Source organism: Heteronotia binoei, chromosome 6 (assembly GCF_032191835.1).
Source record: "Heteronotia binoei isolate CCM8104 ecotype False Entrance Well chromosome 6, APGP_CSIRO_Hbin_v1, whole genome shotgun sequence".
NCBI lineage: Eukaryota > Metazoa > Chordata > Lepidosauria > Squamata > Gekkonidae > Heteronotia > Heteronotia binoei.
The window spans coordinates 77,553,828-77,577,248 of record NC_083228.1 but is presented as its reverse complement, the minus strand read 5'-3'; the positions used below and the strand labels follow the sequence as shown (position 1 = coordinate 77,577,248).

At 45.8% G+C, this 23,421-nt stretch overlaps 1 protein-coding gene across 2 annotated transcripts in view; it reads left to right on the top strand.

The window, feature by feature from the left end:
* ARMH3 (armadillo like helical domain containing 3) overlaps positions 1–23,421 on the top strand; it is a 209,218-nt gene that overhangs the window by 138,620 nt on the left and 47,177 nt on the right. For both annotated transcript variants that reach the window (XM_060241823.1, XM_060241822.1), the window contains exon 24: positions 17,727–17,805. In XM_060241823.1, the coding sequence (XP_060097806.1) occupies positions 17,727–17,805 (79 nt within the window). The remainder of the gene's footprint in view (positions 1–17,726; positions 17,806–23,421) is intronic.

Below are 23,421 nucleotides of genomic sequence, written 5' to 3'. Positions count from 1 at the left end.
CTGAGAAGGAAGACACAGAGGGGGTTAGGTGGGTACTCTGGGCCCTCACAGACTGACCTGTACCAGAGGGGTGGCAGCCGGTAGAAGGCCCTCCCTGGTCCCCTGCTTGAGACAACAATATTCCAAGTGTGTTTACACCATAGATTTGTATAAGGACAGTATGATGGTGGCAGTTTTATTCTCTATTCCTGTTCTAAATATGGCCAGCATGGAGTTTGCCTTTTTCAAAGCAGCCGCACATTGGGTTGACATTTTCATTGAACTGTCTATTACCACCCCAAGGTCCTTTTCTTGGCCTATTGCCGCCAGTTCAGATCCCATCTGTGTGTATGTGAAACTAGGATTATTTGCTCCAATATGTATCAGTTTGCACTTGCTCACATTGAATCTAATGTCGCATTTCAACGACCATTCCCCTAGTTTGAAGACATACTTTTGGAGCTCTCATCATTCTTTTTTTTTTCTTAACCACCTTAAATTCCTGTCCATGATATTCCTGTCATTAGCACTTTCAAAGACCTCTAAGTAAGACAGAACTTACCTATGCAGAAACCATGTTGGCTTTTATTCAGCTGAATTTGTCTTACAAGCTTGACAATTTTACCTGTAATAATGCTTTCCCACAATTTACCAGCAACAGAAGTTAAGCTAATCAGCCTGTAATCTTCTGGATCCCAGCCCCCAAATCCTTTTTAAAAATATAGGTGTTACCTTGACTACTCTCCAGTCTTTCAGTACAAAGGGGCGTTGCAAATCTTAGGTAGAAGATCAGCAATTTCACATTTGAATTTTTAAAGTGCTCTAGGATGGAAACCATCTGGTCCAGCGATTTGTTAGTTTACAATTTGTAAGTTCTAGAGCTTCCTCCATTGTCACCTCTATTTGTCTACGCTCCACATCCACCCGTCCTTAAAACATCCATTTAGGGACAGGTATTTGACTTATATCTTCAGCAGTGAAGCCAGTTGAGAAGAATTCCTTTAACTTCTCACACACACACGCCCCTTTCTCCTGGCTCTGGCAAGCTGTGGCCTGGAGAAAGGTAGAAGGGAAGTCTCTTCCAGGGCAGCCGAGAGAAAGGGGCAGGGGGAACCAAATTCACCAGACTGACTTGATTTAGGTGGGTCTCTTGGGTCAGTTCGGGGACCAGGTTCAGTTCGGGGGCCACCCCATACTGCTTTTTTTGGGTTCATGCCCATACCTAGTTGGTTCAGAGCCATGCAGACTAAAGGCTTACACTTTCCATTCATTGACAAATCTAGTAACTTTGCTCCTGAGGGCTGAAGTAAACATAATATGGGGGATCTGTGATTAGAGCTGCCTGCAGTTATGTACCTCAGAGCAACATATACAATTGTAACTTTGATTGAAATAGTAATGTTAGGAGGGGTGGTGCAAGTTCTTTCCTTATGTGCCATTTCCATGTTCCCCAACATTCCTTTTTTCCTTAATGCTGCTGTTAATTCCACCAGATGGGAGAATTCAGACACAAGAAGGCTTAATTGGGAAATGGTCCAGGGAAGAATGGATGTGAACCTTCCCCCAGTGCCACCATCCTTATCATATTCACAACCCTGTCCCCACTGTTGGTTTAGTAAGTTAAAAAAATATTCCAGTGATCCTGATTATTTATCTCTGGCTTGGACATGAGCAGCAGATTTGGGAGAGAGAAAATGTGTGAGAGAAAATTACTCTTCTACAAATCTAGAGTAAATTTTTGCCATAGCAAGTGCTATAGAAAAGCTTTAGCTATGGCTTATCTGGCCCAACTGCTTGGAAAGGAAGACTAATCATCAAGACTTTGTACAATGTTGAGAGTAATGCCAGCTTATGACCTGTACTGTTTCCATACTTGTAACCAATTCCTAATACCAGATATGATCCAGGGTTAAAGGTTCATGGGTAGGCTTGGAATGAAAAGCAAGGTAGACAAGCAGGGTTTTCTTAATTTTTTTGGAATACCAGAAAATATATTTTGGGCTCCAGGAGAGTTTATTCCTCATAGTGTGTCTCATTAATATATTTACCAGTAAGAGTTTTAAAAGTCAAAACTGTTCAGGCAGGCAGGGAATCTGTACAAAGTAGGAGCAATGAGAGTAGTAGAAGAAAATGACACTGTAAAAATGGCAGAGAGAAAAAAAGTCATCAGTGGCTAACTGCCAAATGAGTATGTGGTAATGAAAAGTCTGCCTTCTGTCTCTCAGCAGGCCTTTTTATGTCCAAGAGCAAATGAATCAAATACTGGGAGTTCAGCTATCAGTAAATTAACATGGCTACTTCAGCAGTGCAGTCTCAAAGACAGCTTCTTGCAGAAATGTCTTCTACACAAATACTAATTTAGTTAAGGAAATTACATGTCTTCTGCAGCGCAGGACAGATGAGCATGCATGTTTGTTCCTTATACATATGCTTAGTGGGAAGCCAAAGTTGGCAGCAGGTTAAATCACACTTCAATAATATGAAACATGCAGAAATAAAGGCTGTATAGGAAAATAGTTTTGTGTGGGGCTGTGATTTATTAAGCCAGTGTCTTGGCTTTGGTTAATTTATGACTACCTATCCAGGGCACTCCAATTCTAGAGGAGAGACCTGGATTATGATCATTCTGCTTTGGGATAGTTTGTTGTGAGCCAGTTTGCCTCTGAGCAAAAATTCAGTTGGTTAACCTGAGAATCACATTAGGAAGTTAGCAGGTGCTGCTTTCAAGCATAGTCCTGCCTGTGTATAAGGTTTTTGTGCTGTGCTAATATGCAATTCCTGTGATTTTATGGGGGATGCAAGCTGGGATGTTTGTGTAGAAGCACACCACTAATATGAGAGCCAGCTGGACCAAGTATCAGATGTGAACAAGGTGATTATTGACTGAATGAATGCTTTTGTTGCTAGTTTTGTCTGCTTCACTTGACTTCGTTTTATTTATTTATGATGTGGTACAGGAAATCTTTGACTGGCTTTCCCAACTAAAAAACAAACAAACAAAAAACCAAAACTAAGGTGCAGGAGACTCTGAATTTGACTGCAGCAGTAATGCCTGATCTGACATCAACCCCAGTAGCTTTTATCACTAGGAGAAGATACAGGTTCGACATCTTAGGAAGGCAGTTTGGAAGAATTTTGTTTGGGGAAGTGATGTGTGTGTGTTTTTGGAAGGCGGCAGGTCTCGGCTTCAGCGGAAGCTCACAGGAGCGCAGCCCCTGAACCTTTCTGAGAGTTCCACATCCTCCTTCCCACCTTGTCCATTGAATAGTAAGTGCAGCTGCATAACAGTCCCTGGATGAGCTCCACCACCTTTCCCCCCCCCCCTACAAAATGACCCCTGGGGGGCAGGGAGTGAAATGCCCCCATGCTGCTGCTCTGCTTAAATTGAATGGGAAACAAAAAAACTACACACAAACAGAAAAGAAATAAACTTTGTGACCTCAAATTCATTTTACATACAATATAGAATATAGATAATAAATTTCTATAATTCATAAATACTACCTAAAGCACAAAGGAAGAAACTAAAGACGCTGTATGATCTCCAGATTTCATGTTTTTCCCAAAGTCACTTAAAATCCAGGTAAAAAAATCCTTATATGAACTTGAATGAAATCCCAACTTGAGCTGTAAAGCTTGCTCCAGGAATGGTTGTTTGCACAAAAAGGATCGCTCACTCAACACTTCCGTCAGCTCAGGATAGTGTTTCATGGGTGGGCTTCCTTTGGAGTTGTTCCTCAGCATACTTCAAAATTTTTTCAAAATATTCATAATCCAACGCACATAAAGAAATTCTTCAATTATTCTTCAAAAATTCTTCAAAAATTCTTCAAAAATTCTTCAATTATTCTTTGGCATATCAATGTTGGGAGATCTGCATATTTCAGGAACCGTCTCTTCCCATATGTGCCCTGCAGAGCTTTATACTCAATTGATCAACACTTTTTGGTTAAGGTAAATTTATTTTTGTATCCCGCCCTCCCCCACCAAAGGCAGGCTTAGGGCGGCTCACAGACATGGAACAACCATGATTTCAATAAAATACAATCAATACAATACAATAAGACAAATTAAAATACAATTAAATTACCATTATAAGTTAGGATAAAATTAGATAAAACAGCTGTTATATGTTAATAATTAATAATTAAGGTGCTACAATTCACCGTCATATATAAGATGGTTAGATGGCTAGAGGTCAGTTTAGCCGGGTTCTATCTTGAAAGCGAGCTGAAAGAGGGTGGTTTTGCAAGCCCTGCGGAACTGGTTCAGGTCCCGTAGGGCTCGCACCATCTCTGGAAGTTGATTCCACCATCGGGGGAAGGCTTGCTCCCTCGTTGTTTTCAATCTAGCCTCTCTTGGACCAGGGATTTTTAAAAGATTTTGAGAACTGGATCTCAGTGCTCTCTGGGGAACATATGGGGAAAGGCGGTCCCTAAGGTAGGCAGGTCCCCGGCCATAAAGGGCTTTAAAGGTAATAACCAGCACCTTATAACGAACACGGTACACAACCGGCAGCCAGTGCAGCTCCCGCAGCCCAGGCTGCACATGTTCCCACCGAGGTAGTCCCACTAACAGCCTGGCCGCCGCGTTCTGCACTAATTGCAGTTTCTGTGTTCGGTATAAGGGCAGCCCCATGTAGAGGGCGTTACAGTAGTCTAGCCTTGAGGTGACCATTGCGTGGATCACAGTTGCCAGGTCGCTACGCTCCAAGAAGGGAGCCAACTGCCTCGCCCTCCTAAGGTGGAAAAAGGCGGATTTAGCAGTGGCAGCTATCTGGGCTTCCATTGACAACGAAGACTCCAGTAGGACTCCCAAGCTCCTGACCCTGCGCACTGGAATCAGTGGTGCACCGTCAAAGGCCGGTAGGGAGATCTCCCCTCCTGGACCGCCGCGGCCTACGCAAAGGACCTCAGTCTTTGCTGGATTCAGCTTCAGCCCACTCAGCCTGAGCCAGTCAGCCACGGCTTGTAACGCCTGGTCCAGATTTATAGGGACATAGCCAGTCCATCAATAGATAGAGCTGGGTGTCATCAGCGTACTGATGACAGCTGAGCCCATACCTCCGGGCAATCTGGGCAAGGGGGCGCATATAGATGTTGAACAACATCGGGGAGAGAACTGCCCCCTGAGGCACCCCACAATGAAGTGGGTGTCTCTGAGACAGCTCCTCTCCAATTGCCACCGTTTGTCCCTGGCCTTCAAGGAAGGAGGAGAGCCACTGTAAGGCTAGCCCCCGAATTCCCGCGTCGGCGAGACGGCGGGTCAGCGGCCGATGATCGACCATATCGAACGCAGCCGATAGGTCTAGCAGCAGCAGTACTGCGGAGCCGCCTCGATCCAGTTGTCGCCGGAGGTCATCCATGAGGGCGACCAAGACTGTCTCCGTCCCATGGCCCGGGCGGAAGCCAGACTGGCATGGGTCTAAGGTGGAAGCGTCATCCAGAAAGTCCTGTAACTGCAGCGCCACAGCCCTCTCAATAATTTTGCCCAAAAAGGGCAAGTTTGAGACAGGTCGATAATGTGACAATTCGGCCGGGTCTGATGTAGCCTTTTTCAGGAGAGGGCGGACCACTGCCTCTTTCAGGGGTGTTGGAAAGAAGCCCTCTGAAAGAGATCTATTTATGATGTCCCGTATAGGACATCTTAGCTCCTCCTGGCAAGCCTTAATTAGCCAGGAGGGACATGGGTCCAGGTCGCAGGTTGTGGGTCGTGCAGTGCCAAGAATTCTGTCGACTTCCTCCAAGCTGAGCAGGTCGAAGCAATCCAGGATCAAATCAGAAGACATGCATTGGGCCTCGAGTTCACTTACTGTATCTAAATTGGCAGGGCAGTCGCGGCGGAGCGACTGGACCTTATCTGCAAAAAATTTCGCGAAAGCCTCACAGCCTATCTCCAATTCCTTAACATTTGAATTGCCCTGTGGCAATGTAATGAAGTTCCGAATTATCCTAAATAATTGAGCCGGACGCAAATTTGCAGATGCAATTTTAGCCACAAAGTATGTTTTCTTTGCGGTCTTGATTGCCATCTCATAGGACTTCATAAACTTCCTATAAGATGTTCTAGTCGCTTCGTCGTGGGTATGCCGCCATTGCCTCTCTAGCCATCTGAGACCTTGTTTCAGCTGCCGTAACTCTGGGGTATACCACGGGGCCAGCTTAATCCGAGGTCGTAGAGGGCGTCGAGGTGCGATCTCTTCTATGGCCCTAGAGAGCTGGCTATTCCAGTTCTCAACCAGGCCATTGAGAGAATCTCCAGAGGGCCAGGGATCCTGCAGTGCCATTTGGAACCGTTCCAGGTCCATTTGGCTCCGCAGGCGAGCCATAATAGGCTCATCGCCTAAACAGGTTTAGGGAGGCATATCTACACAGGCCCTGAGGGCGAGGTGGTCCGACCATGGCACCGCCTCCGCGGTTATATCGCTCACTATAACCCTGGCCGCAAAGATCAGGTCCAACATGTGCCCCGCCTGGTGAGTGGGGGTTGCAACAAATTGAGATAGTCCTAGCGTCGCCATGGAAGACACTAGGTCCGTCGCCTGACTGGAGGACGGGTCATCAGCATGGATGTTGAAGTCACCCAGGATTATCAACCTTGGGTGCTCCAGCGCCCAGCCTGTCGCTGCCTCGAGCAGGGACGGTAAGGCGCTAGCTGGTGCATTAGGCATATGGTACACCAGCCAGATCGCCAACCCCTCTCCGGCCTCCCACGCCAGACCGGCACATTTAGTACCCTCGATCCTTGAGGCTGGGAGCGCCCTGAAGGAGTAAGCCTCCTGTATAAATAATGCCACTCCTCCCCCCGCCCGCTAGTCCGCGATTGGTGGAAGACTGAATAACCCCAGAGAGCCATATATCCCCCAGTGAGCACTGCGATCAGGGACAAAAAATCTGTTGTCCGCCCCTGGCCCAAGAGAAGCCAGGCTATGTGTAACGAGATCCAGGGCTTTTTCGGTGGCAGCACCAGAACTTTGGAACACCCTCCCAGAAGCTATAAGGGCCCTGCGGGATTTATCTGCGTTCCGCAGGGCCTGTAAGACCGAACTGTTTAAACAGGCTTTTGTGGTCTAACTGAAAAAGGGCTGCCACCAGACACCGGTGGGTCTGATCATAGTTAAGAAGTCAATACCGCCCATACTGGATTGAAATAGCACTATAGAATGGTTTTAAAGTTGATATGTAAATTATGGTTTTATATGTTTTATCGGATTAATTGTTTTATAATGTTGTAAGCCGCCCTGAGTCCGCTTGCGAAGAGGGCGGGATATAAATGAAAAGTAATAAATAAATAAATAAAATAAAATAAACCCGGGGGAGCTGATTGTGAGAGGGCTACTGTATCTCCCTCTTGAATCCAGGTTTCAGTCATGCAAGCCAGGTCCGTGTCCTGTTCGAGTAGAAACTCCCGAAGGACTGAGGTCTTATTATTAATGGACCTGGCGTTGCATAACGCCAATAACGGAGGCGGGTTATTTGGCCTGACCCTACTACCTGTCACCCTTGGGATGGGATGCAGATTGGAGGAAGATTGAGCACTGTCCTGTCTCAGTCTTCCTCCCTCATAGCATCTGCTCCCACCGCCATACCTCCCCCTCCCCAGGAGCACTGGAATCCCTGCGCCAGCCATTCCCCGTAGGCAGCAACCGCTATTTTAACCACAATCAAGCACTGCTATCAGGAATACCCTCACACTACCCCGTCCCACTAGGTCCCAATATTCCAAACTAACCCAATAAAACCCCAGCCCTAAATTTCTCTTGTATATAATTGGTAAAAATTTAACTCAAATAGCATAATTAATTATAGTCCCCCCCCCATTAACCATTCTTAAATTAATTAGCAAAAAAATTTTAAACAGTCCCAATCCAGTATATACAATAAACTAATCAAAGTGAATCAGTTAGTAATCACAATTTTGTTTAAACTAGTGGATTACGGGTAAGTGGAGGTAGAAGTTGTTGAAGTGCGATATGAGTGCGATATAAGTTCTTCTAATGAGGCAAGTAGAGGCACCAGCAGGGTATGGGTGGAGTGTTGCAGGCAGGATGTTAAAGCAGTAACGTAGAATAAAGTGCGAGGTGCAGAGTCAAGCTCAGACGCCGGCGACAAGGGGGTGCCGTATAGGATGTACGCTGGGTAGCGTTGAGGGCCGCAGACTCCCGGTGCAGGGTCCAGCAGATGAGGGTCTTGTCCGATGTTTCCCACGTAGCCTGGCGAGCCCGCGGAGGGTAGAGACCCTCCCCGTGCTCCCCTGCCACGTAGTAGAACCCCACCGCTTTGTCTATGGGCAGTCAGTTTGTTTAGGGCCCCATTTTGCCTGTGCATGCAGTTGTTATAGTCGTCTGCACAGGTCGCCTGCAACGGCTCCCCGGCGTTGCCCGTCGCCACCGCCAAGCTCCCCCGGGCGACTCGGCCCCTCCGGCACTCCTCCCGTCACACCCACCGAAGACGTCGCCGTCCCCTCGCCACACCTGCTGCCCCTCGCCGCACTCGCACAGCAAACGCCTCTGGCCTCTGCCAAGCAGCGATGTCGGCTCCACTCCCGGTCCGGGCGCTTGCATCGCCGCCTCAGCTGGCTCGCAGTCCACGCCGCTGCCTCAGCTGCAGCCGCGTTCGGAACAGGCCGGAGCAGGCCCCGCCCTCGGCTCGGCTCGGCGATGGGAGCTCGGCGATAGAAACAGCTCCGTCGCACCCCAACTCTCCACAGGCCCTCCAGTGTCTCACCGCTCTCCAGGAATCGGCGCCAGCCTGTCCAGGTCTTACGCCACTCGTAGGGGTGGTTAATAGACAGGTAGGAACCTGGTTTTTAGGAGCTCTAGCACCTGAGCTCCTTCCTTGTCGCCATCTTGGATTATCTGCAGGTTATCCCTGGCTCAAAGGGTGCTCGAAGGGTGTCCACCTATCCTCAACTAGGGCCAGGGCTTTTTTGACCCTGGTCCCAGACTGGTGGAACAAGCTCTCATCTGAGATCAGGGCCTGCAGGATCAACTGTAATTCTGCAGCACCTGTCAAACAACTGTTCCACTGAGCTTTCAGTTGAGGCAGTGGATACCCAAATTCTCCATCTTTTGGTCTCCCCCCGCTGTCAGCTCAGCCTAGTGGCTAATAGCTCAACATTCCACCACACTGCTCAGAAGGTTTCTATCTATGTGTTACTATGGTGGTAATTTTGCTTTGGTTTTTAGCATGGAAATTGAATTTTACATGCCTGGATCTTTTAAACCCTTTTTAAAACCCTTTTTAAACAATATTATGTGACCTGTAAGCTGCCCTGAGCTCACCTTGTAGGGAAGGCTGGATATAAATAAAAGAAAATAAATAAATAGATCTCCTTTGTTATGTGGTAGCTAATTACGTGAAACTATTTTTTCTAGAATGAAAGTATCTCATCCTGTTCTCATGGACATGTGTTTTTCTTGGTAACTGTGCTTGAAAACCTTATATCTTATCAAGCTATTATCCTAGTCAGTATGGTTTAATTATTTTCCCATATCTGTGTCATATCACCATTTTAATTTTTTTCAGCGTCTTTTCTTTGGAAATTCAGAGGGTTCTTTAAACCTCTAGAATAGTTACATACTGATGGAGCCCTGCATTTACCCAGATTAGATGGTCATGCTTCTAAATCTGTCATAGAATCATAGAATTGGAAGGTACCTCCAGGGGCATCTAGTCCATCCCCCTGCACAGTGCAAGAACTTCACAAATACTTTCCCCCACCCATACACACATCCCCAGTGACCCCTGCTCCATGTCAAGAAGATGGCAAAAACCTCCAGAATCCCTTGCCAAACTGGGCTGGAGAAAAAAAATTGCTGGTTAACCCCAATGTGGGTTAGCATTTCCCTGGGCAGGTAAGAAACAACCACAAGAACTAAGCACTGATGCAACCCTTCCTGCCTTCCCTCTCATGATCTGCCTAATTCACAGAATGAGCATTGTTGTCAGATGGCCATCTAGTCTGTGTTTAAAAACCTCCAAGGAAGGAGAGCCCATCACCTCCTGAGGAAGCCTGTTCCACTGAGGAACCACTCTGTCATGAAGTTCTTCCTAATTTTTATCCGGAGACTCTTTTGATTTAATAGCAACCCATTGGTTCTGGCCCGACCTTCAGGGGCAACGGAAAACAATTTTGTACCATCCTCAATATGACAACGCTTCAAGTACTGCTTTGTTCAGCCTGCTTAGTTCACATATCTTTAAACAGCATGTCTTACAAAGTATTGCTAAATGGTAGTGGTGATGAAACTCTACCTTTTGAATTTTGCTTGAGATGAAAGTTTTGTACTTTTTGTTTTATTTGTCTTTGATGGGAAAGAATGAGAAGCAGAACTACAGTGGCCACTTCGTTAGCAGGGCCGGCTCACCCACTAGGCCAAATTGGGCTCCCCACCCTCTCCTGGTGCCCCTGGCAAGCATCTAGTTTGCCTGCCTTCTCCCCCACTGGCCACTATTGCCGCCCTCAGCCACTCCATTTTTTCCCTTCGCCTCCCCCCCCCATGGCTTCACGCCTCCCGCGCCTCCCCCCCTCCTTGCTGCCGCTGCCTCCTCCTCCTCCCTCCTGACCCCTGCTTCCCCACACAACTTGGTTTTCAACGCTGGAACTGACTCTACTGCCATGTTCCGGCTCTCTAAAGCCCCCCTCCACTTGCTCGATCACTGGGTTGGCGGGCAAAACCGTGGTGCGGCCCCGTGGCATGGTTTTGCCCGCTGACCCAGTGATCGGGCGAGCGGAGGGGGGCTTTAGAGATCCAGAACGTGGTGATAGAGCCGGTTCCGGTGTTGAAAACCAGGTGGCATGGGGAAGGGTTGGGGGGGAAGGGGGAGGCATGGGGGGAACACAGAGCTGCAGGGGGGGGCGCCAGGCAGCGAGTCTGTCTAGGGCGCCATGGGGCATTGGGTCGCCCCTCTTCGTTAAGAGCACTTCTGCTCTACTTCATCTTTTTTCAATTTGGTACAATATTTTACTTACTTTGCAATGTTTATACTGTAAAATGTAGAATGTTTTTGCCATACTATGACTAGTACAGACAAGAGCGGCATGGGGAAAGTTGGTTGAAAGCAGTGGGTAAAAAGCTGAGAACTGTTCAGGAAATAAAACCATATTATATTTTAAAATTACATTTTATCCCACTCTTCTTCCCCTGTAAAGGCACTGCTGAGTACCTTAAGACTGAGCAATAGGTAACAAATTAGAAAAAAGTGCATGTTAGGTGCAAGGTTACTTAGAGAGCAATCCTAAGCAGGTCTACACTGAATTCTACTACAGTTTATTCAGTGGGTCTTACTCCCAGGAAAGTGTCATTAGAATTGCACTGTTAGTCACCCACTAATTTGTTCTGCTCATCAATCAGGATCAGGGAGCCACATGTTTGGAATGAACTGTGATACGTATGTTTTTACAATTGCTTTCTCACTGCTGCCGTCCCCTGTTGTCATCGCCCCTTCTCATTATTAAAAACACACAGTAAAAAAAGAGAGAGAATATATTTTTGAATTGTGACTTCCTGCTTAGATGTCTTTCTATGTCTTGGGTATCTGCCCACTTACCTAACTAATCTTGCATTAGTTCTTGTGATCACTTCATGAACAGGTGCTACTGATCGTTAGGGTCAAAACCAAAACAAAACAGACAATTTATTCAATGTGGATTGTTTAACGATTGCATCTTACTATGTATGTGCAAACAAAGGATGAAGTGCAACAGATTTCATGCTAGATAGATAGGTCAGTTTATTGACACAACCATAACCCCAGATCATGTGCCTCGTCTCCAGTAATTTAGTTTTGCAAAAGCAGCCACAAACTGCAACCTATGTTACATATTTTAAAAGAACCACATGGTACCTTACATTGTGCTCTTGCTGAATTTCAACTAATAATAATCTGATTAGGAACTTTAGTGTAAGCAAGGAAGTTCATCAAAATAATTTTGTCTGGTGAACATGCTCATGTTGAAGTTCTCTACATGTCTCGTTAAGAGTAGACTGCGATGAGGAAGAGTTGTAACGCTGGACAAAGTACAAGGTAGATGTTAGTGGTCTGGACAGCAGGCAGGTTGACCCAGTATTAGGAGCAGGATTGCTAACTAACAGGGCCATCAGGAACTCATTTGCATATTAGAACACACACACTGATGTCACCATTTTTCACACAGCTTTTTTGTTTTAAAACCTCCCAGCAGGAACTCATTTGCCTACTAAGCCACACCCACTGACACCAAGCCAGCTGGAATTGTGTTCCTGCTTTAAAAAAAACCCCTGCTAACAAATAATAAACTTATTTAACATACAGTCTTCTGTTTCTGAGTTCTGTCATGATGTTAGTGGATATTGACTTTTCTTGCTTAAACTTTCTGTTGCCAACATGAATATTAGAAAATAAAGTTGGAACTTGCACAAAGTCAATTTCCACTCTAGATTTCATGCTGTGCTTTGAGTATACCATTTTAGCTAGTATTTCACTTATCTCTAGTAAAGACACAGGATGTGCACACTCTATATACCTCATTGATCATTCTGTCCAGAAGGAAGACTTGTCTATACATTTTTGTCTCTGTTCTTTAACTGCATTTCTGAAGGTCTGTGTTATGGATGTTCATGGACTTGCACATGGCAGATTTTTTTTTTTAAAAAAAATACCAATAGTGCATTTAAGTAGCTCATCAGAGTAGCGATTTCATGGTTAGTTGTTTTCATCATTTGTTCCAGGGCTTTTTTTTTTAGCAGGAATGCACAGGAACGCTGTGTTGATGGGGGTGTGGCCTAATATGCAAATGAGTTTCTGCTGGGCTTTTTCTGCAAAAAGCCTTGTGCAAAACAAGGGTGCCATCAGGGGTGTGGCCTAATATGCAAATGAGTCTGCTGAGCTTTTTCTACCAAAAAAGCCCTGATTTGTTCTAAATCTCCTATTTTTCTAACTTGTTTGAGGAAAGCTTGTAGGATCTCCCTACAGCAACTGTAGGGAATTCTGCATCTTAAAAAATAATTTTAAAGGGCAGTTCTAAGTGTGTGCTACATAGCAAACTTCTCATCCCCCTGTGGAGAGGTGATATGGTAAAGGGACATTTAAATAGGGTGGGTTTAGATATTCTCCCTCAAAACATGGTTGCCTATACAGTTATACGACAGTGTCCCCCCCCCCCCCCCCAGCAGCTTCTCATTAATACCAAATCTGCTTCTCTTTACTCTTGCATAGCAGGAATAAAAGGTCACACTCTGCATAGTGTGTACCAAATCAGAAATGTTTATAAGAAGAAAGCTCCACCAAAACGAATTATTTTTATAACTCAGTGCTGCATAAGCAAGTGAGGTGCAGCAGAATCACTGTTCTCAGCTGGTGGGTGAGAGTGATTTACTTTGAGATGAAGTGCTTCCTAATGATGCAGGTGGGACTGGATTGCTTAGCAGGATCAGGGACTAGAAGAGAGATTTCTCTTCTTCCTTTATGGAATAGGTTCTCCCTAATAGGAGAGAATGACAGTATGTAAGGATCTTGTGTTCTTTAGGTCTGACCCTTGGTCAGATCAACCTCTGTCCTCATAAGATATTGACAGACTGTAGTCTGGCAGGGTTCATGGTTGAGGCAGGGAAGAAAGATTCTTATGCTGCCACAGGCATGGTCTGCTTTGTCTCCTCTTTTTCTGAAGCAGGGATTAGTAGCCATTACTGTTTTTGGCTCCTGTGTCAGTGCTTGTGTTTGTTCATTGCTTTTACAATTTCACTTTCTAAAACTCTGAATTTTTTGTTGCTTTGTGTGGCCTATGTCCTTGAGCAATACACAACCAAAAGCATGAAGTCTTGTGCTGCTATTTGTGAGATGTTCCTTTTCTGGTCTCTTGTACCTCAACTCTGTGAACTATATGGTCTGAGATGGAAAGAGATGACCCAAATAGTAGTAGGCCTGCCATTCTTCTCTTCCCACTTTCTCCAAGTGCTGTTCCCTCTCATACCAAGTAATGATCCTTCACTACACAACAGAAGAACAAAATGAAACATTTTGCAGCTTATATGCTGACAGGATTCCAATAAATAGCTGGACTCCAGTAACATTCCAGTTCCCAAGATTCAGAAGCCCTGGAAAAAGTGAAGAATTAGGCATCAAGACAAGTGGAGGTTGCAGGAGAAACTAGGCAAGAATGCCTGTTTTTGTTGGATGTTCTCCTCAAATCATTACTGAAGGTTTCCAGATCTCTTAGAAATCTGAAGAAAAGTCTCAAATTTTATATAATCCCTCAGGATCATTAGAGGCATTTGTCATGGCAGACAAGTAAAAGCATGATGACCAATTAGTGAAAAAGAACAGAGCCACACAAACAGGGCTGGCACATGGGGTTCTGCCGCCCAAGGCCCACCCCCTCCCGGTAAAAAGGTGATGTCATCACGTAGGTCACTGAATTGCCGTTGTTTCTGGGCGCTGAGGGGCTGGGGGAGTTTCCAGTACCCAGAAACATTGTGTGGCGTTCTCAAGCCTCAGTGCTATCCAAGTCTGGAGAGCGCCAAGGCCTGAAAGCGCTGCTGTTTCTGGGTGCTGAGGGGCTGAGGGAGCTCCTCTTACCCCTTAACGTCCAGTCAGAGATTCAGGGATGGCCCGAGCAGGGAGGGGGCACCCACCCTCCACCCCTATTGTGAGCTGGCACCCTAGGCTATTGCCTAGGTTTCCTACTCCCACACGCCGGCCCTGCACACAAATAAGGACAACCCAAGACTTACAAAGACCCTGGAAAACAGACAGGATGAGATAGCGCTACACAAGTCCTGGAAAACAGACAGGATGAGATAACCCTACACAAGTCCAATAGGGTCTCTGGTGTGTCCATCTCGGTTCCTGACAGAGTTCATGTGTTTGCTAACTCAACTATCAAGGGTAAAAGAAATGTTGGCTCTGATTTTGAATTCCTTCAAAAATTGCCCCTTATAATCATTTTTAGTGTAACCAACTCCCCAGATTTTCTGTAGTTTTCTTTTAAAGCCCTAGCTTCTTGCATCACTGGCAGATGGTATACCAGAGCAATATATAGCTCACACCCAGGTACCGTCTAGCCACCTCTCATTCTGAAAATGAAAAATAATTCCTAAACCCACTTCAACATGTCCAAGTAGAGACCAGATGGAACCTTTCTTTTTACTGTACTATTTTTTGTATTTGTATGTAGTTTTTATGGGAAGGCATATTCAGTGCTGGAATCTTTAATGGAATCATTTTAAAACTCTGCCATCTCATCGTCCTGCATATCTGAACTATCCCAAAATTTTGAATGAGTAAGAAGTTTGGAGAGGGCTACTAGAAACTCAAGAAAAGTCAATGACTAATTGCTTTTTAGAAATCACCTCCACTTATAACTGCTGCTGCAAAACCCAATCAGTGTGATTTCTAAAAAGCAATTAATTCATTGACTTTTCTAGAGTTTCTAGTAGCACTCTCCAAACTCTAGAAAAGTCAATGATTTAATTGCTTTTAAGAAATCACACTGACTGGGTTTTGCAGCAGGTATGTGAGGTAAAGGCATAATACGCCATTCAGCAATCTCACATTTTCTTTGGAGTAACTATAATTGCCTCTTGTGAGAAAGGATGTGAGAGAGGATGGCTCCTGTATATGAGATTTTAGTCCTGTTTTATTTCTGCACAGTTTTCATGTAATACAATTGACCTCCCCCATAATTATGAAAATAACTAGAGAGCTGTTATCTCATATTCCTTAAAGAAAACAATCTTGAAAAAAATCACAGTTGGAAGTGGTCTCTCAAGCAACAGAATGTGACAGTTTTTTACAGATCAGTCAGAAGCAAAACTTTCCCCCCATTCTATCCTCAGTTGATTTCCTTGAACTCCACAGTCTGTGAATCATAACACCTCCATACTGGGACCCAGCATGTTACAGGGGAAGTTACTTGAAATCTTACAGTGTAGGCGTCTACTTGTCAGCCGCTATGACTTATTTGCTAAGCATTTTGCAAATAAAGTTGCTTGTATTTGCTCCAGTGTGGTTACAACCGATGAGCCAGAAGTTCCCACCATTGTATCTTCTTGCTTGCAGTTTATTTGGTCAGAGGAAGAAAGTTAGGCAGAGTGCATGGAGAAGAATGGGGGACCAGATGTGTTCTCCATTTTTTCGTGTCCTCAGGGTCAGTGCTACCCAACTGGCAACAGGGGCAGCGGGCACCCCCTCCCAGCATGCCACCTGAGGTCACCCGCTACCATGTTCACCTTTGCCACCACCCACCTCTTTGCTGTCCTCCTCCACCTCACCATCCAGCCTGGTGAGAGCTCTGGCTTGCCCTCCATTCTGGCTTGCTGCGCCCCCTGGGATTGGGGAGAGATGAGTGGAGAGAAGGATCTGTCAGGAGGCGGGCAGTGGGCCAGCTGGCTGCAGGAGCCAGCGAGGGAGGGAAGGAGGGAGCATGCCAGCTGCAGCAGTCTCTTTTGTTCTGCCCCCAGCAGGGGCCCCCAGCTGAGGCACTGCACCATTGAGAGCCAGCCAGTCTGCTCAGGCCAGCTTGCCCACCTGCCTGCCGTGATGCTGCCTGGCCAGCAGACAGCACCAGCCTCTGTCCAATGACAGCCCCCAACAGCAGCTGCCCCTGAGCTGATCCCGGCCCAGCTGGCGGGGCTCATGTGCACCCAGCAAGAGGAGGAGCCACAGCAGCCTCCCAGCCCTTACCAACAGGGGTGGTGGCAGGGTAGTGGGTATGCTCCCCCTCCCAGCATGCCAACTGAGGGCAGGGGTGCCTTCGGCTTGGGCCCACCACCACTGCCATGCTTGCCCTCCCCACCTCCAGCCCCTCCCCCCCTCAGACGCACAGAGTCCTTTTTCTGAGTGTTAGAAAGCCCTGGCTTTGCCTGCAGGTAGGAGAAAGGAAGGGCATGAGTGGTGGGGAAGGAAGTTGGGGGTGGGAGGGGCCTTGCCCCAGGATACCAAAAACCCTGGTGCTGGTCCTGCCTGTCCTGATAAAATCCAGCAGGGAAACAGATTGATTTAAATCATTTTTTCTTTGTATTTGACATTAACTTGGAGCTGGAGATCTCCTAGTAGTCAGACAATTTCCCAAGAAATGGTACTACCAGAGGCTGGTGACTTTGATTTGTAGGATTTGGGTTTAATTAAATCTGCTTAGGATCTCTCCACCTTCACAGTGCTGATAAGCAGGAGGTGCACTTTGCAGAAATCGTTGCAAGGATAAATACAGCTTTGGGAATAAACAATTTACATCTACATTTTGCTTCAGGAGCATACTCTGGGATTATCACTTAAACTGAGGTTCAGAAGAAAAGGGAGATGGTTGCCAAACACCCCTCCCCTTGTTCTGGGATCCAGCTTTAAAAAAAATCTCTCCACTCACCAGCATTGCATCTTACAGTTTAATTGCCATTAACCACTTTGAGAGGCAGTTTTTGGCTAAAATGCATAATAAAAATATAGTGTGCTTTCTTGTGGCAAGAATGTCCACACACCGGGCAAAGCTGTGTATGTATTTATTTTTTCAGCACATTGCAGAATCTATTCCAGATAAATTCTAGAGTTTTGCTGATTGGTTTAATATACTATAAAATGCTATGATAACCTGATCATCAGTGGTCAAATGTTCATTTTTCTTTGTATAATGGATGGTGTGTGTAAGCATACCCTATTTGCTTGAGGCTTAGCTGCATCAGAGGAAGAAAGAGCTGCCATGCAGTGTTGTTACTGGGGAAGATTTGTCTCTTAACTTTTCACACGCATTTATAAATGTCTTCTTTGTTTCAGAGCCATAATCAACCACTTCAACCCAAAGATAGAGTCTTATGCTGCTGTGAATCACATCTCGCAGCTGTCAGAGGAGCAGGTGAGTTGCACTCTTTTTTTTGTTTGTTGGACATCTAACTGATTCTTTAAGGTGCCCTGAAGGGTTGGAACCCCCCCCCCCCAGTTGGCTGAAACCTTCCAGAAACTCAGTGTAATGCTTACTAAGCAATTAAGTGGGACTTATGGACGGTCCTGAGAGGTCAGCAGCATGGCCAAGGTTATTCATCCAAAATTGGAAGAGTAAGCAAGAGGGTCAAGGTTTCCTCATATGGAAATATTTGCTCTCAATAATTGGTAGCTTTGGGAATATGCAGTCTTGGCAATCAGTTATCTCGCAAATTAGAGAATCACACAGAATGCTGCCTCAACGGAGAGGTGAAGGATTGTTAGTAAATATGCAGTTGTTGACTGAATTCACTAAGTTGTGAACAAATGTTTAAGTAAATTTCTAAATGGAAAGGTTTTTCATAAGATCAGTTAGGGTTAGGTTTTAGCTTCTTATTCTTTGGTCTGTTTTCCTGTGCCATAAGAGGTGTAGGAGTGTATAAATTGGTCTTCATGAAAGTAAAATAATTTCAGGAGGAAAAAAATTAGTGGATTTATCCAATTTAATACTTTTATAGAGAGGCAAATGGGGCCTTAAAGGCAATAGCTAGTCATAGAATCACTGAGCTGCAAGGGGCTGTAGAGGGCATTTAGTCGAGATCTCCCCTCAGTGCAGGAAATCCAAAGCTAGAGCATGAATCTGCATATGACTTAACATGCATTATAGCAACACCTATAGGATGTGAGTACATGAAACAGCCTCCCTGTTCTTTTCTGTTTCCTCTAGTATCTTTGTTACTGCAGAAGTTCTGCCAAGTTCCAAACATATAATTTGCTCAGCTCAATTTGGTGGCTGCACCACCTACTATGTTCTATGATGCTGTGTTTTATGGTTCCCAGTTCATCTTCTCAGTGTTGATTATATCAGCCTATGCTTAAAAAAATCCCTTTCAGCACACACAGTAATTGAAAATGGGGCTTGGCAGTAGGAGACTTCCTAGCCACCCTCAGCTTAGTCTGTTAGTTTAAGAAAGGGAAGCAGCTTCTGCTTGTCAGTGCAGTGGAGCGTTCATCCCCAATCAGTTCAGGGAGGTCATGCTGAATCCTTTCTTTGCGGTATGCCTGTGCTTTAAATAAAACCTTGAGCAGCAGCAGGCAGCAGGTAATGAAATCAGCCCTGATGCATGGATCAGTTTGAGGAGAGATTATTAGGGAGCTGGAAAGTGGTTTGATTTCTTCTTTCAATGGGAGGCATTATGCTGAGGTAGAAGAAGCATCAAAAGACAGCAAAGCTGATGATCAGAGGTGGAGCTCAAGAAAAGTACCAAAGGAGAAGTTCTAGCCTAAGACTGCATCAAATGTTTACCCGGTTCATTTTTTGAGCATTAAAGTAGTTCTTGAGTGGGGAGGGGATGTTCTCTGGTAACCTTCTAATGTTTATTTTTCTTCATACCCCTTTGCTGATATTTGTGCGGTCTCTTGGTTTTCTTGTGTGCCTTTTTTTTTTTTAACTGGGCTGTCAACTTTCTGGGAAAGATGATCCCAGCTGATTGTGTTATTATGAATAAACAGTGCTGACTTCAATGAGGGCAAAGGATGTCAACTGCATTTTCCCCATTGTGAATGGTTATCAGACAGCAATGAATGTGAGGGAGGGAGTGCGTCTCTGTTGCCAAGACAACCAGGCTGGCAGTGCCTGTCTTTTGACACTGTGCTGGAGCAGTTTCATGCCTTCCTTTACAGTTGCCATTTGCACACAAGAAGGTGAACACTGTAGATCCTTGCAAAAAGAAAAAAATGCCAAAGGGAGGTGTACCTTTGTATCTTCCAAAAATGTGTTAGTGAAAGTGTTCTACTTTTTGGCCCAGTCTTAGTCTTATGGGGAACCACTAATGAAAGGTCTTAGACCTACTTCTGCAATAAGAGACATGGAATCATTCTGAAGATAGGAACCAGCTGTATTTTTGAATACTGTATTGCCTAAATGTTTTTTATTTGCTTTGCTTTTAACCAATCAATTGACAGATTAAGAAGGTAAAATATGTATTTAAGTGCTTTGAAATAACAGCTTGACTAATGAATACAACAGATTGTTAATAGTTTGAGGCCTCATGTTAAATACATTGGCTAATCAAGAGAGACATGAAGATTTTGGGCAGTACAGAACATCCTTTTTCATGGGACGGTTCTGATTAAAATTGATTAGCAGTCTTAAAGTAGTAATCTGGAAATTATCAAGTATCCATGTGTGGAGTAGTTGGCCCTTTTCATTAAAGGGCCATAAACATCTTAATGTTTTACTAATTAAATCTGCTAGTCCCAGTATTCTGGGTAGAGTGCTACAACTTCAAGATTTGTTTCATGAAAGGACAACAGCTCTCCAGTTGTGACTGAGCTCTTTTCTTAGATCAGGCAATACAGACAAGTTACACAAAAACAGCTGTAATAGTCAGTTCTTGTGGTTTGGTTAGCATGATTCTAACTGTGACCTCATTGTGGTTTGTCCATATTGTAGGCATTCCCTATTATGTGAGTTGCTTTGTTTTACTTATTGTATATTTGCCTTCCAACATCTGCTCTTTGTTCTGATGTGAATTTTGTTTTGCACTTTATCTAGTTCAGTAGAGTAATGGACTTGACCCTCAGGGTTGAGTTTGCTGATAACTTTCCTAAATGGATGATTTCCCAAATGTATAGTGAAAGTCATACAAGTACACAGCACCAGAATAAACAGTACTGTGACTGTCTTCAAATTATTTCTGTGCAACATTTAAACTATACATTCAATTGAGAGTGATCATACAGATTTTTAAAGCTGCTGTAGCAATACAGATGTGTCATGATGTTCACAGGTAATCAGTGTTGCATTGCTATACTGCACAATGTATTCACTTCATACCCATATTTCCCGAGTTAATAAAGGGTGGGGCCTTCAGTTGCTATGAGATGTGCCTATTAGACCCTTCATCAATGCTCATGATGATGCGATCATGATGATGTGATAAGCAATTCTGACTCTTCTTTAAGGCTACTGTTTTGTTTTCTTTTTTCTTGCATTTTTCCTTTTATTTAAAACTTGTATTAAAAACTAACTTACAGAGCAATCCTAAATTACACCTACGTTGGAGCAGCCAGCCGCCACATAACTCAGGCACCGCTAGTCTGCTCCCTAAGGGCCAAGTTATGTTGGGGAGGGAAAGGGAGAGAAAGCAGAGCTGGCTGCTTGCTAGACTGTCACCATGGTGATTCTGCTGGAGCATGGACTCCTGGCATGCTGACAAGGTGAGGCGGGAGGAAGGGAAGAGCACAGTGGACCCACAGGATTGACCAGACTTGGGGTGGGTGCCATCACACATGACATTTGGGAGTGGGGAGAGACAGCTCCAGAGTGGCTGATTGCCTCTCCCACCCCTCCCCCTGACAGAGACCCCTGCCACAGGCAAGCTCCTGGCAAATACTTTGAGCCTGCCTCCTGCCATGGCTTCCCTCAACACTGACTCCAGGAACCCCCATGACTCAGTGCTGCCCCCTGCTATGTTTGCTGTTTCCCCCTCTCCCCCACCAGGTGCTAGACGAACCCCGTTCTGGAGCAGAGACAGAGTTCAGAGCCCCAGTCATGCACCCATTCCATTTGCGACCACTCCCCCTGCCACAGGTTGCATCATTCCCCTCTTCTCCATGCCATGAGCACAACAGCCCCAAGTGGCTGATCAGGTTGAAGGTATGCATCTAGCCCAAGGCCACCCCACCCCACTCCCATGTTACAAGCGAGGAACAGATCCTCAGACTTCCCTGTCTAGCCTCATGCTTTGTCCAGTACGCTGAGGTGGCTCATTTGCTCAGACCACCCTCTGGGCCCTCCCCCCTGCACACAGAGAGAGGCAAGTGAGCCTGCCCTCTTAGACAATCCCTGGGGAGCCCCCTGGGGGAATGGCAGATGGGTGGGGAGGAAGTGGGGCAGGGAGGAGTGTGAATCAGAAACCAAGCTGGAGAGACAGTGTTGGTACACAATGAAGACTTTATTGCACTGGAATCAAGTGGGATAGCATCCCAAATGGAACTCAGAAAGGCTTGCTGGGCAAGAGGCTCCACTCCAAGAGGAGGACTGGAACAGCTGATTGAGTAGACTGGGGGGGGGGCAGGATTCGCCGCACCCGGAAGTCTTCTGTTGAATCTCCACCTGCAAAACAAATAGAAAGACCTAGGGAGAAGTGCCATGCCAGCCGCAGCCATGGATGTCCTGTTGTGACAAGATCAGCAAAGACAACTCAACACAACACCCCCTGGCACATTATTAGAACCAGCCAACACACATCCAACTGTTCTGGGGTAAAGTGCTTCTGGATTGCTTGCAGTCCATCCACTTTGGCAACTGCAGTGCAAGTCTGTGTTTTGGCAAGGAAATGATTTAAAGGGACAGTTGCTGACCTAGCTTATCACAGGCAGCAGAGCAGCTGCTGGACCCTCCCCTCCACACCTGTGCCCTGCCAAGGGTGGGAACCAGGAAACTGGAAAACTGTCTGGGGAGGGCTTCCAGTGGCATGTAGAGGCTGTGGCAATGAGCAGCATGGGCTGTGCAGTCGTATGCCTGAGCTCACTGCCGGACTTGAGTGCCAGAGGCACTTTCATGCCACTCAGTCTCGAGTGAGAGGAGAGGGGGCAAGTTTGGAGTACTTGCTCGCACCTACCTGTCTGTGTGTGACTACCCTTGTGCATTGAGCCTCTGGAGGTCAGGTACCTGTTGGGACTTGAAATGGGTGAGGTTAGCCACAGAACAGAGACCTTGCTTTCCTCCTTGCATGTCAATGAGCTCACTGTGTACTGTCTAAGTGCCCTCTCTGTGCACCACCACCAAAGTGCCTCATGCCTTGCTCTAAGTCTGCACAGCAGAGAGCTCTGAGACAGAGTCGTGTGCCACACACCCTACCTAAAGAATTGTGCAAGTGGATGTTTTTGTGGATGGGGGGCCCACAATTGGGTGCTGGGGAAGGGGCTTGGCCAGCCCAGGGTAGGAGGGGATTGGTACAGCCTGTAGTTGGTTCCCTGAGGAGTTTCAAGGCTAATTCAGCAGTGGCGGAAGACTTTATTTTCATGATCCATAGATGCCAATGTGGTATGCCAGATTTTTCCTTGTTGTAACTTTCCGCCTCTCAGAGGGGGTGTTCCCAGGCTGCAAAGTCTTAGGAAGCCAACTAACTCTGGCCATGCCCCCAACACCACCATCCTATCTACACCTCAGTTGCGCTGATGCCCAGCTGCTGTGCCCCTCCACTGGAAGCCATGAGCAGCTGGACACTGGGGCACCCCTGCACCAAAGCAAGTCCCATTTGCACTAACGTAACTGCACTTACACTACCGTAACTGGGACTCATGCCAAAGTAGGGGTTGGTTTATTCCAGAGCATTCCCCCCCCTTAGGATTGCACTGTCAGTGTTGGACCGTTTGCAAATCCTCCTCCCTGTTTCATGATCTAAAATGCTCCATGAAGCTCTTCTCTATAAATATGGGATTACACATGTCTCCAACAACAAATAAATAGCGCAGCTGTGAGTAGTTCTAGTTGATGTTTAAGCAGGAATGAATAGATCTGAACTTTCCATGGCCCTACTAG